The 14,811-nt window shown below is 40.1% G+C and overlaps 1 protein-coding gene across 2 annotated transcripts in view; it reads right to left on the bottom strand.

Annotated features, from left to right (window-relative positions):
* The window catches only part of FSIP1 (fibrous sheath interacting protein 1), a 254,123-nt gene that overhangs the window by 192,874 nt on the left and 46,438 nt on the right, over positions 1-14,811 (bottom strand). For both annotated transcript variants that reach the window (XM_058293896.2, XM_071214103.1), the window contains 3 exons: positions 10,512-10,695; positions 9,798-9,952; positions 7,246-7,339 (listed from right to left, as the gene is read on the bottom strand). In XM_058293896.2, the coding sequence (XP_058149879.1) occupies positions 7,246-7,339; positions 9,798-9,952; positions 10,512-10,695 (433 nt within the window). The remainder of the gene's footprint in view (positions 1-7,245; positions 7,340-9,797; positions 9,953-10,511; positions 10,696-14,811) is intronic.

Raw genomic sequence — 14,811 nt, forward strand, 5'->3', positions numbered from 1 at the left:
TGTTGAGAAAACTCTTTAGACAATATAATAAGGAAGGGTAACTGATTTAGGATGTTGGATGGGGGCATTTGGCACAGGGTGCACCTGGGACAAGATTCTAGGGAATTTATGAGTACTCATTTTGTCAGTGTCTTATATCGGTGGGTGGAGGCCCATACAGTGAGTGGGAAGGTGTTGCATACCCATCCTGGGGAGGTCTGATATTCTCAAACAGAAGGGAGGGTCTCTAGAGAGAGCATGAGTGGCTCCTAAAGAGGGAGAACAGACTAGTGTGTCAAGCCCTCAGCATTGTTGCAAGTATCTATGAATCTTGTCCTTCAAACAGAGAAGCTTTGTCACTGTGGGCCCTGAGGGGAGGAGGAGAGAGGAATAGAATAGCTGGAAGAGGGGGGTAATTGAAGGGGAATGGAAGTGTTCTGCATGATCATGCAATGATTGATACAGACCATGTTAAATTTCACCAAAAATTTATAAAAGTGTATGTCTAAAATGTAAACCATAATGTAAACACCTGACCATGGTTAGTAGCTATGTTTCAATATTTGTACATCAGTTGTAGCAAATATAACATCCACCCTGCAAGGAGAGCCGCCCGGCGCAAAAATAGCACAGCCCGCCCAGGAGTGGTGCCTCACACACAGAGAGCAAGATGACGCAACAAAAAGAGACACAGATTCCCAGTGCCACCGGAATGCAAACGGACACAGAAGAACACAGAGCGAATGGACACAAGCAGACAACGGCGAGGTGGGGGAGAAGGGAAGAAATAAATGAAATAAATCTTTAAAAAAGAAGAACATTCTTATACAAAAAAAAAGACATAATGAAAAACAAACAAAAAAGACGTAAGACACTGAAGAGAGGGAGCGGAAGAGAGGGCAGGCAGAGAAAGGGAGAGAAATAAATGAAATATTTTTCTAAAAAAGAAGAAAAAGAACATTCTTATACAAAAAAAGACATAATGAAAAACAAAAAAAAAGAGGTAAGACACTGAGGAAGAAATCTAAGAAACAACACCTAGTACAGTGATGAAAGGTAAAACATCAAAAAAATTTTTGTTTATAATATTTTTCATTTTTTAATACCCCATTTTTTTTACTTTTAGTTTTTCTAAATTATTATGTGTTTTATTTTTAATGTTTAAACCTATCATTACTATTTCATTTTCCTATTAATTGAATTTGGCATTTTTTTCCTTCATTTTTGAAGAAGTTTTGGATCACAGAGGGGTTCAACTATGGCTGGGAAGGAGCGCTGGTGTGGGATGTCACTGATGGGGGAATGCATGGGAACGAGTTCACCCAGGCATGCATATAGGGTATATAAGTATGTTTGGATGTTTGGATGTTCATTGGATTTTGACACAGTGGGTAGAGATTCACATGACAACTGAGGGAGTGCTGAGTTTGTTCACATCCTAGGGAGTTCTGTCATATTCCCCAATGGAACACCAACAATCCCCCAAGTGCTAAGACAATGACCAGTGAAGAAGGATGGTACAATGATGGGCCCTCGATAACAATGACTACACTTATGACCTTGTTGCACCTGAAATTTCATCTTGACCTAGTGTTGCAGGATTTCTCAGAGTTACATCCTGAGAGCCTCCATGTTGCTCTAAGCCAAACTCAGCATATAAATGCATTGCATTATGCCCCTGTCTTATCCCTGATGGGGGCTAGGGTTGGGAGGATGGGTCAGATGGTCCAAGGAATTGGGGGGACAGCTGGAGGGGAGCAGGTGAACATGGGAGATTGTCAGGTATGTGGTTGAAACTATCATGTAGAGAAAACTCTTTAGAAAATATAATAAGGAAGGGTTACTTGTTTAAGGTGCTTAATGGGGGGCATCTGGCACAGGAGCAGGCTTCTAGGAAGTGAGTGTTCATCTTGTCATAATTTGTTATATCATTGGGTAGAGACCCATACAATGAGAGGGAAGATGTATACCCCCATTCTGGGGAGGCATGATGTTCTCAAACAGAAGGAAATGTGTCTCTCAAGAGCATTGGTGGCTCCCAAAGTGGGAGTGAAGTCTAGTATGTCAAGCCCTCAGCATTGTTGCAAGTATCTATGAATCTGGTCCTTCAAACAGTGAAGCTTGGTTATCACTATGGGCCCTAAGGGAAGGGAGAGAGAGGAATAAAATAGATGGAAGTGGGTAACTGGGGGCAATGGAAGTGTTCCACAAGATCGTGCAATGATGGATGTAGGACATGTTAAATTTCACCAAAAATTTATAAAAGTGTATAGTCTAAAATGTAAACCATAATGTAAACCAAAATGGAACCATGGTTAGTAGCTATGGTTCAATATCTGCACATCAGCTGTAGCAAACATAGCATGAACATGTAAAAAGATCATTGCTGGGGGAAGAGGGAAAAGGGTTTGATGTTAGATATATGGGAGTCCCACATATTGTATATGTGACTTTACTGTGATCATAAAAATTTTTTGAAGGTAAAATTAAAAAAAAAAAAAAAAGGATGTAGACACTGAGAATGAAAGAGATTGTCTTGCCACTATACATACAGGGCAACACCTATTACAGTGATGAAGGGCAAAAACATTAAAAAAAAAGTTTTATGATAGTTTTCATTTTTTAATACCCCAATTTATTTTTCACTTTATTGTAGCTTTTCTAATTAGTATGTATTCTATTTCTAATCTTTAATCCTATCATTACTATTTCATTTTCCTACTAATTGAATTTGGCAATATATTAGGCTTCATTTTTGAAGAAGTTTCTAATCACAGAGGGGTTCAACTATGGCAGGGGAGGAACACTGGTGTGGGGTGTTATTGATGGGGGACACATGATTGGGAGGGAGTTCTCCAGGGCATGTATATAGGGTATATAAAAATGTTCAGATATTCATCAAGTATTGTCATAGCAGGTAGTTACAAACGACAACTGAGGGAGTGCTGAGTTCCTAGCCAGGGGAGCTCTGTCACATTCCCCAATGGAACAGCAACAATCCCCCAAGTGCAAGGGCAAAGACCAGTGAAAAAGGATGGTCCAATAATGAGCCCTTGATACTGATGACTATGCTTATAAGCCTGTGTGCCTGAAATTTCAACAAGGCCTAGAGCTGCAGGGTGCCTAAGAGTTACCTCCTGAGAGTCTCTGTGTTGCTCAAATGTAGCCACTCTCTAAGTCAAACTCAGCATATAAATGCATTACCATCCCCCCCAGTAGTTTTATGGTTGTTATTTTTTATATTTATCTTGATCTTTTTTAGTTAATTCTTTATAAGGTGTGAGATAAGGGTCCTCTTACTTTCTTTGCATAAGTCTATCCAGTTCTCTGAGCATCATTTATTGAATAGATTCTTCTGGTTCAGCCAGGAGCGCTTGACAGCCTTGTAAAAATCACTTGACCATAGATGTGAGGATCTTTTTCTGAGTTCTCAATTTCTTTCCATTGGTCAATCTATCTTTATGCCATTATTATGTTCTTTTTTGTTGTTTTTATTTTTGTTTTTTTTTCTTTTTACCATTTTAGCAAAGTGATATTCTTTAAATTCAGGAAGTGAGGGTCCTCAAACTGAGTTCAGTGCTGTGTCAGTGGGCTCTACTTTGAAATTTGTGTTCCTAAGTGTGATGGAGTTGGATACAAATGTGATCTTTCTACACATGCCTCTTCTGTCACTTTTACTGAACGTGTGGTTGGCACTGGGGTTGGCATATGCTCAGGAGACTTGAATCTCTAGGCTGTCCATGTGCCAGCTGGGCCCTAAGCCTCAGCAGTGTTGCAGCACCTACTCTCCAGTTCTTTGGACTTACCCAGGTCAGCTGACAGGGAAGTGAGGATGGACAACCACCACACCAAGGAACTGAGAGTCTACAGCTGTCGGCATGAAAGTCCCATCCACCAGCCATGTGGGATTGAAGCCCCCTCTCAATTAAAAGGTGGAGTGGGCATTGCCACCCCAGGGTCCTCACAGTAGAGGAATAAAATACAGATTAGAGTGGACTTACTGGTATTCTACTTTAGAATTATTGTGACTCTAGCAATGGAAGAAATTATATCATTAATGTGGAGACAGTGGCCACGGGAGGTGCTGAAGGCAAGGAGAGGGAAAAGAAGGTGTGATATGGGGGCATTTGCAGAACCTGGAGTTGGCCTGAATGATGTTGCAGTGACAGATGCAGGACATTATATATCCTGCCATAACCCACTGAATGGTCTGGGATGTAAACTATAATGTAAACTATAATCCAGGCTGTGTAGCAATGCTCTAAAATGTATTCATCAATTGCAACAAATGTATCACACCAATGAAAGAAGTTGTTGATGTGGGAAAAGTGGGGGGTGTGGGGAGTGGGGCATATGGGAACCTCCTTTTTTTTTTCTTTATTGCTTATTATTTTTTTATCTTTTTTTTTAAAGATATATGGGAACCTCTTATATTTTTATTGTAACATTTTGTGTGATATATTTATCTTTTAAAAATAAATAAAAAATACATTAAAAAAAGAAAAACAGAGACACCTATAGATTCCCATCCAGGGAGGCCTGTCTTACACTGCATGCTCCATTATCAACCACAAGTAGGTATGGTTGTTTAGAAATGCTTCTTCCATTACCAAAATCAATATCTAGCTCCTGGATTCTACATTACAGATGCTGTGATACTTTCATATCCAGAATCATATTCCTGACATAGTCCTTGCTTTTTATTTAGAATAAGGGAAGGTAGTCTCAATTCTACAAAGGTCTAAAATTACTGATATACATGAAAGGAAATATAAGAAGTATTTTTAGATAGATTGCCTTCATATACTAGTGTTTAGACATTTCAGTTAGTAAAAAGCAACCTAAAATATACTTTATGGTCTTTTTTTCAATAATATAGTCATTGCTAAACAATTATCAGACAGAAAAACAACTTTGGAAAAACATGTTTTACCAGAAAAGTTCTTGAAAAAGAAGACAAGTAATGGTATATTTGCCCTAAAAAAAAATTTACTGCAAAGATAATAACTGATTTAATCTAAATAAAAAATGTTTGACTCCTGTAGAATAAGAAATGCCACAAAATTAAAGAAAAATGATAAACTATAAGAAATGCTTTTGGTATTTATGATAGGCAAAGATCCAAGATCCCCAAAAATACATAAAGGAGTCTTTCAAATCAATTAAAAATAAAAAAAGATGAAGACCTTACATGAATAGGTAATTCACAAAATGGGTAATTAACAGAATAACAAATATATCACCTACCTTATAGGTACCTTATCATCACTTAGCTTATCATGCCATTTTAAATAAGCAAAGCTTAAAAATAATAAAACTCACTGTTCTTGTAGGTATAAGAAAACAGTACTCAAATACAAAGTTAGTGGAAGTTATAACTGGTATAATCTTTCAATAAGTCAGTATGGATAAAAATCTTTTAAAGTCCAACCCCTTTGACTAAATAATTTCTCTTCTAGAAGGTAATAATGTAATAATTGCCCAAAGACACATATTACAGCATTATGAATACTTGAAAATTAACAAAAGAAATAATCTAAATATCCAATAGAAGAGATTTAATTAAACAAATTATTGTAATCATGTAATGAACTACAATGTAGTCATTAAAAATAATCATGATAAAAATTGTTCCAGTTTGCATCACTGCTTAACAAACCAATCAAAATTTAGTGCTGAACAGCAATAATTATTTCTAGGTACAATAATTAGTAGATGGGGACATCCTGGGGCTCTAAAGCATTTGTTGGCAAGGGGTGGTGTCAGGGAGAGGCTTGACTCTGGCCTTCCTCTGCAGCCTACCGCTGCTGTCCTCCCTTGAACAGTGCAAGCCAAAGTTGAATTGAAAATGCAGTTGTTTGGGCCTCAAAAATAGTAAAAATAAAAATAGTGGGTAAAAGTTTGAAAAGAAATCAGCTTATTGCACATTTTTAAAGTATTTCCCCAAAGATATTTACCAATTACAAGGGGAAAACAGTAACTTTACAATACAGAAACCCAACACATACATGATTAAAGTTAATATCACAGAAAGCGAATTTGGCTCAACGGATAGAACGTCTGCCTACCACATGGGAGGTCCAGGGTTCAAACCCAGGGCCTCCTGACCTGTGTGATGAGCTGGCCCACACACAGTGCTGATGCGTGCAGGAGTGCTGTGCCACACAAGGGTGTCCCCCGTGTAGGGGAGCCCCATGCGCAAGGAGTGTGCCCCTGTAAACAGAGCCGGCCAGCACACAAAAAAAGTGCAGCCTGCCCAGGACTGGCGCCACACACACAGAGAGCTGACACAGCAAGATGATGCAACAAAAAGAGACACAGATTCCCAGTGCTGCTGAGAAGAATATAAGCAGACATAGAAGAACACACAGCGAATGGACAGAGAGCAGACAACTGGGTGGGGGGGGGGGGGGGGGGCGGGAAGGAGGGGGAAGGTGAGAGAAATAAATAAATAAATAAATCTTTTTTAAAAAAAGGTTACATCACTAATAATAAGATGCCCCTAACATGACACACTGAGAAGGGCACATTGCTTCTGGAGAATTCTTGCCAAAAATGCATAGCCTCCCTCTAACCATGAGAAAACAGATAAGCCCAAATTAAGGGCCATTCTACAAAATAACACACCAGCACTTTCCGAAAGTGTCAAGATCATCAAAAACTAGGAGAGCCGGAGGAACTATCACAGACTGTGGGAAACAAAAGTCTGACAATAAATGCAATGTGAGATCCTGGGCTGGATCCTGAAAAAGAAAGAGTACATAGTAGAAGAACTGGTGAAATCTGAATGAAGTCTATAGTTTAATTAACTGTATTACACCAATGCTAATTTCTTACTTTTGATCATTGTACTATAGTTATAAAAGATTTTAACATTAGGGGAATCTGGGTGGAGGGTTTATGGAAACTTTTATTTTTGTAAATTTTCTGTAAGTTTAAAATTATTTCAAAATAATTATTTTTAAAAGCAGTGTTTGCCTCCTAGGAGGATTCTAAGCAATAAGGGGAATGTCTGGATAAATAAGGCATCTAAGAGGGAGAGGAAGTAAACTCAAAAACAAATTTAGTCTATTTCCCACTTTTTTCCTGCCCCCCTCACTCAGAGTAGTTTCATGTAATGTACCTAATATGATTAATTATTTCCCCTCAAGAAGAGTTAAACTCACAAAAAATAGGGGAAAAGTGGTTTGGCAATTTTACTTTAAACCAAATATTTCAAGACTCTGGAATAAAAATAAAGATAAATGACATCTAAATTTTACTCACCAACAGTTTCTTCGGATGCAGCCGTCAAAGCCAAAAACTTTTTTGTATTTTCCATCTCCTCATTAGTTTGCAAAGTTTCACTATTTTGTGAAAACTGATGAAAGAGAAATTAAAGTTTAAACGTGGGAAAAGAAGGTAGCTATATTTTTCTTAATTCTAACATGGTCCCAAAAGTGTACAAACAACCAAGATGGCTCAGGCCATTTTTATTCCTTTAATCAGGAAATCTGTTAATGTTTCCTGTTTCAGCAACATCTGTCAGATAGAATTTAAGTATATGTCTACCATTATATAGTAATTATCTTACTTAAAGTTTCAAAAAGCAAGTAGAAACTCAGAGATTCAATAGAAATAAGTGATAGACTTTTTCTGCTAAAATTTGCACAAAATATGCAGACAGCACTGCAATTTGAATGTTGCTGTCTTCCCATCTGTATTAGTCAGCCAAAGGGGTACTGATCGAAAATACCAGAAATTGGTTGGTTTTTATAAAGGGTTTTTATTTGGGGTAGGAACTTACAGATACCAGGCCATTAGGCATAAATTACTTCCCTCACCAAAGTCTATTTTCACGTGTTAGAGCAAGATGGCTGCCAATAGCTGCAAGGGTTCAGGCTTCCTGGGTTCCTCACTTCCAGGGTCTTGCTTCTCTCTGGATTCAAGGTTCCTTTCTTCCCAGGGCTTGCTTCTTCCTGGGCTCAGGGTTCCCCTTTTCCTGGGGCAGGCTTCTCTTTCCTCTGTGAGCTTACTTCCCAGGGCTCCAGCATAAGGCTTCAGTATCAAACTCCAACATTCAAACTCCAACATCAAAAACCTTCAACTCTGTCCTTTGCCATGCCTTTTATCTGCCCTAATGATGTGGCCCAATCAAAGCTCTAATCATACCCAGGTACAGACCAGATTACAAACATAATCCAATATCTATTTTTGGAATTCATAACCATATCAAACTGCTACACAATCCTAATGGTCTTCCAGGTAACTTGTAAAATGCATTCTTTATTACTTCTTTTTTTTTTTTTTTTTTATGGTACAGGAGCTGGAAATTGAACCCAGAACCTCATATGTGGGAAGCCGGCACTTAACTACTAAATCACTTTGACCAGACCAGCTCCCAAGGTATTTGTTGTTTTTTTCCATTTGTTTGCTTATTGTTTGTTTTTCTTTTTAGGAGATATCAGGGACTAAACCCAGGACCTCTCATGTAGGAAGCAGGTGCTCAACTACTTGAGCCACATCCACTCCACTTTTTTTAATAGATTTATTTATTTATTTATTTATTCCCCTCCCCCACTGTTTTGTGCTTGCTGTCTGCTTTCTGTGTCCATTCACTGTGTATTCTGTGTCTGCTTGTCTTCTCTTTAGATGGAACCAGGAACCAATCCTGGGACCTTATGGAGTGGGAGAGAGGCACTCAATCTCTTGTGCCACCTCTGTTCCCTGGTCTGATGCACCTCTTACTGTCTCTCTCTGTGTCTCTTTTTGTTGCATCATCTTGCTGCACCAGTTCTCTGCGTGGGCCAGCACTCCATGCGGGCCAGCACTGCTGTGCAGGCCAGCACGCCACAGGGGTCAGCGCTCTGCATGAGCCATCACTCCTCATGGGCCAGCTCTCTCCTTGGGCCAGTTCACCACACGGGTCAGCTTGCCTTCACTAGAAGGCCTGGGGGAATCAAACCCTGGACCTCCCATTAGTGGATGGGAGCCAAATCGCTTGAGCCACATTTGCTTTCCTCCCACTTCATTCTTAATTCATATTATCACCAAGGAAATTTTCTCTGAAATCAGTCAAGTTATCAATAATAAACTCTATCTGTTATTGCTATGTTCCTTAGCTTAGATGTGCTCTCCTTTGAAGGGCAAAGTTCAAATATCAGCCAACGATTATATACCAATATCTGTTCAACTTCAAGTCCTCAATATTACAGAGAATAACAGGTCTGAGAAGGGCAAAGAAAGCTTATGGAACACCAGAAATGTGTGGAGACAGAAGCAAAATAGAGCAAGGACCCAGACCTCTAGCACTTTAAAGCTTCCTAAAAAGATCTTGACCAACACATGATAACAGTATACTCCCTAGCTTATCACAAATGCTTGCTCTGTTTTATCTTGCTGAATTGTTTTCAGATATGACATAAAGGTCTCAAATAATAATGCTAACCAGGGGATTGAATTTTTGTGTATTTGTCTATTTATCTCCAAGCTTTAAGTCTTCTGAAGAAAAAGCAGACATACATAATTGGATGAAAGTAGCTTCCAAATCCCTTCCTACTCCAGAGATGATAAAACAGGGCTACTAGGCCTGTCTGTGAGGAATGAACGTGCAATTGAATTACCTCTAGTCTGGTATGCTGCAGACCAACTCACCTTCTCCATCTCCAGGAAAATATCTCTCCTCCTCTCACACACACAGATATACACACCACTGCTACCACCTCAAAAATAAATTTATAAAGGCAGACAACATTAACCACTTCCATAGTCCAGGCTTTTCTTATTCACCTAGAGGAAGTTGTTTCTCACTTGTCAGCATATGGCCATATAATTCTTACCTTAAGTTCTTCCCACAGCCTTAATCTCATTTCTAGACCTTTCTTCTTAACTTCTTTTTCTCTGTGTTGTCTCTTCGCCAATATTTTATCAAGCTTCTTCATTTTCTGAATAGCATCCTGAAGTTGAAAATCTAAGTCTTTTAATTCGGGGTCATCTATATTGTATTGAAAGTAGGAATGGATTTGATATTTAGTAAAACCATAAAACCATAAAGATGAGAAAAATATCTCCCTACCAGCTCCACCTGCCTCCCCACAACTCTGTGGAGCATGTTTCAAAAACCCCTGTTCTAATTCTATCTGACCAGAATTAATGTAGTAACCATAAAAAATAAAGTCTTTTAAAATCCAAATGTTATTAGATCAAGTGGGACTATCCCTAAAAATGCTACATTTTATTATGCAGTTTTAATCATCAAGCAGATTGACAGAGCATGCCTCAAAATGTAGAAATACTTCCTATGTGATTAATATAAAATGACCACAGTAACAATTTTATTAAATGCATATATTATTATTCCAAAGTGTATTGAAGGGCTCTTTATATGCTTCTAAACAAAAATTGGTGATTGCTTGCTTACAAATAGTATATCCCATTTTGGGGGGTTATTATTTCTACTTAGCTGACTTTAAAAAGAAAAAAAACACTTAATTCTAATAGTTTAAATATAATATCTGCAAGGTCATTAGCTGATCATATAGTGATTATCACACCTGAACACTCGGGGATTGTCTGATGTTGAATAAGGTCAAGATCTTCATCTGATCCCTCATCGGCCAATTTTATTTTCTCAGAGTGGTTTTCCCTCTTAACATCATTATTTTTCCTATTTTCCTCTGTATTACTGCTCTCTAAGTGGCCTTCTTTACCAGAATTCAACTTGATTGTAGCATCAACCTAAAAACAATTTCCAAAGAAAGTGATTCTCAAAAAAAAGTGAATTTTTAAACCTTTAAATTTCTAGAATACCTTATTTTTTACTACTCATTTTACTCTTTTTATTTTATTTTTTTATTAAAGTTAATAGATCACAAAGAACATTATATTAAAAACATGAGGTTCCCATATAACCCACTCCCCACTCCCCACCCCCATCATTTTTATAAATTTTGTTTTTTGAAGACATATACATCTCAAAAAATGTTACATTAAAAAATGTAAGAGGTTCCTGTATACCCCCCACCCCCCACCCCACTTCTCCCACACCAACAACCTCTCCCATTATTGTGGCACACTCATCACACTCAGTGAACACATTTTGAAGCACTGCTGTACCACATGGATAACGGTTTACCCCATAGTTCACGCTCTCCTCCAGGACATTCAGTGGGTTATGGCAGGATATATAAAGTCCAGCATCTGACCCTGCAGTATCATTTAGGACAACTCAAAGTCCCAAAAATGCACCCACATCACATCTCTTCTTCCCTCGCCCTGCCCTCAGCAACTACTGTGGCCACTTTCTCCACCTCAATGCTATAATTTCTTCTATTACTAGTCAAAATAGATTTATAGTAGATTATCAGTAGGTCCACTTTAATTCATATTTTATTCCTCCATTCTGTGGACCCTGGGATGGTGATGTCCACCCCACCTCTAGATCAAGAGGGGGCTTAGATTCCACATGGATAATGGATGCAATTCTTCTGCTTGCAGTTGTAGGCACTCTTGATTCCCTGGTATGGTGGTTGACCATCTTCACCTCTCTGTTAGCTGACCTGGGTAAGACCAACGAACCAGAGAGTAGGAGTCACAACTCTGCTGAGGCTCAGGGCCCAGCTGGCACATTGGGCAGTCCTGAGATTCAAGTCTCCTGAGTATACACCATCCCTAGTGCCAACCACAGGTTCAGTAAAAGTGACAGAAGAGGCATGTGTAGAACAGTCACATCTGAGTCCAGCTCCATCACACTCAGGAGCACAAATTCCCAAGTAGGGCCCTCTGACATGGCACAGAACTTCAAATCCATCTGCCATGACCATATACTCTGTGGGTCTCCTCTAGAATACTTTAACACTAATGAAGATAATATGTGAGGAGGCCTGACATACACACATACATACACTAGCATTTAAGTATGTTATTTTTTAAGATTTATTTATTTCCCCCGCCCCCGTCTGCTCTCCGTGTCCATCCACTGTATGTTCCTCCATGAGGCTTCCATCCTTATCAGTGGCGCCAGGAATCTGTGTTTCTTTTTGTTGCATCTCCTGCTGCGTCAGCTCTCCACATGTGTGCGGCGCCATTCCTGGGCAGGCTGCACCCTCCGTCGCACTGGGCGGCTCTCCCCATGGGGCGCACTCCCCGTGCAGGGGGCTCCCCCACGTGGGGGACACCCCCACATGGCACAGCACTCCCCGCGCGCATCAGCAATGCGCATGGGCCAGCCCCACTGAGTCAAGGAGGCCCGGGGTTTGAACTGCGGACCTCCCATGTGGCAGGCGGACACCCCATTCATTGGGCCAAGTCCGCTCCCCACATTTAAGTATTTTAGAAATCTAAAGTTTTTAAATTAGATGTAACTTAATTTAACACAATTGAATCTAATAGCATTTGCACCAAAGAAATATGCCCCAATCCCCAGCACTGTACTTTATGTATGTGGCAGTGATTAAGAAGACTCCGGAACCAGTCCTGAAAATAGCTGCTATCTGCCAGGCCCTGGAAATGGGAACAAAAGCCATGCTGGGCTCTGCTCTCTGAGTTTTTGCTGGAATAGAGAGTAGTCAAAGGTCTAGAGCTGTGCTGTCTGCTCTGACAGCCACAAGATGCAGGTGGTGACTGAGCTGTTGAACTGTGGCCAGTCTAAAGTGCTTCTAAGTGAGATTCTTCAAACCAGTCATATGCCTTGGTGATTCATTTATTTTTTTGCTATTCACAGTTTTTCTATTTCATTTTGGTTTCCCTTACATTTTAGCAAAATTTCACTCTGAAAATTGTAGCTCGGTGCAGCTGTGTTTCCTTATTTTCTTAACAGCAAAAAAAAAAAAGACCTCCATGGCTACTCAGTTAGGAAAATACAGAGATTAACAAGCCCTGAAGGTTGTACATGGAAGCAAGGGTCAAATCAGAAGGGAACGCAGTCCAAGGAAAAGGCAAAATCTCAGGGGGAGAGAGCCAGCCATTTTTCAGGAATGCATCTTTTCCCTCCCAATGGAGGGAAAGTCTGCTCTAGCCCTGCTGGGTTCTATCCTTGAAGAGCTTTATATCCTTTGCATCAGATACTTAACCCTCCACTACTGTGATACACAACCCCTGTGAATGTCCAGGTCAGGAGATGGGGTGTGCTGAGAACTAAACTGCTAGGGATACAGGGCTACATCCACATCTGTTTGCCTGAACGAGGACTGAACTGCCCTGCATCAGTGGTATAAAATTAGATGGTCAGAGTTACCATTTATTGAGGATGAGGAATTACTACTCGCCATATCCCATGCTAAGGACTTTTTACACATTCATTCATTCTTGCATGACACTGTGGTAGGTATTACTATCCTGATTTTACAGAGGAGAAAGCAGCTACTGTATAGAATGAAAGAAGTGGAAGCCCAACTAAAAATAGGTAAGACAATCCTACCCCAATCTCAGGGGTATGGAGGAAAACTCCTTGTTCAAAAACATATTCTGACAAAGACCAGATAAAGACTGAAATCCCACAATATCCAGGAATGGTTCTGTGAAAATGCAACAGTTGCTGGGAGAAGTCACATGAGCCCTGTCAATCATTTACATCTTCACATAAATGAATTGAGGAGACCTTCCCCTGAGAATGGGTTTTTATATAGGGGAATATAGAATTAGCACCATATTGAGATAGCCAACGTCAGAGTACTCCCAGAGTAGGCAGAACCCAATGAAGCAAAAAGGCAAAACTAGAGAATTCAAGGCAAACTATGTCTACTTCACAAGTGTGCCCTCGGTTCCTCACCTGCCAGCTACAAATAACCATCTTCTGCAGCCCCACGCCCACTGGCCTCTCTGTTTCTAGCCTTCCCACTCTTCCCATCCTGTGTCATCTGAGTAGGGGTTTTATTTCTTTATTCTCAACTCCACATTCCCCAACACTTTTTATTGTTCCATGTCCCCCACTCCACATCTCCATGTTAGTCCCAGGAAAAGATACCCCATAAATACTCCATAAAAACCCTTCCTACCATTTTGATTCCCTATCTGAAACCCAAGGGATTCTTACATGAATTACAACTATTGACTCTTCCAAGAAAAACATTCATAAGCAACAGCACAACAAATTTTTCAGAGGAACAAATATATTATCACTAAAGAAATGTCATTAAAACTTTAGCTTTTTAATTCATTTTTTGCCATGTAGAAATCTTTGGTAAGAAATTAATGAGACAAACTTGAGCAATAAAACTAACCAGAGGACAACCAGCAAGATGGCGGCAGAGTACAGAGCTCCTAGAGTCAGCTTGTCCAACAGGGAGGTCAGTAATCACCCAGAGCTATCTAAAGCACCTGTTGGGGGCTTCAGGGGACCAAAAGAGCATCCTGCAATATCCTTGGAGGAATGTAAGGAGGAGACTGCCCATCTGCAGAGAAGATTTGTAAGTAGACAACTCTACACCACAGGAGGCCAGAGCCCATCCTCCACAAGCCACCTCGGGAGCTGTTCTGCTGCTGGAATTGGAAACTCCACATCCCAAAAACGGGGGAGGAAGAGATGGTTGGGAACCAACTTCAGTTACTAATGAGTAAATTTGGCAGGCTAAAGTATAACCCTAAGAACAGCTTATTTTAAACATGTCCAAGTGAGAAAGAGGCCGGTAGCCACCATTTTAACTCCACTCCTGGCACAAGGAGAAGCAGGATAGAATGAAAATCACAGTGCTGGTAGGGATGGCCTTCTTTCCATCCAAGTTCAGATTACAGCTCTAGCCTAAGCCCTAGCCCCACCTCTAGCAGGAGGAAGCTGGGGGGACCTACGTCAGCCTCTCTGGGAAAATACAGGCTACAACATGGAAGCTGCTGATTACCCTGCTCTGGCAGCACAAG

This window comes from Dasypus novemcinctus, chromosome 3 (assembly GCF_030445035.2).
Source record: "Dasypus novemcinctus isolate mDasNov1 chromosome 3, mDasNov1.1.hap2, whole genome shotgun sequence".
In the NCBI taxonomy this organism is placed as follows: Eukaryota; Metazoa; Chordata; class Mammalia; order Cingulata; family Dasypodidae; genus Dasypus; species Dasypus novemcinctus.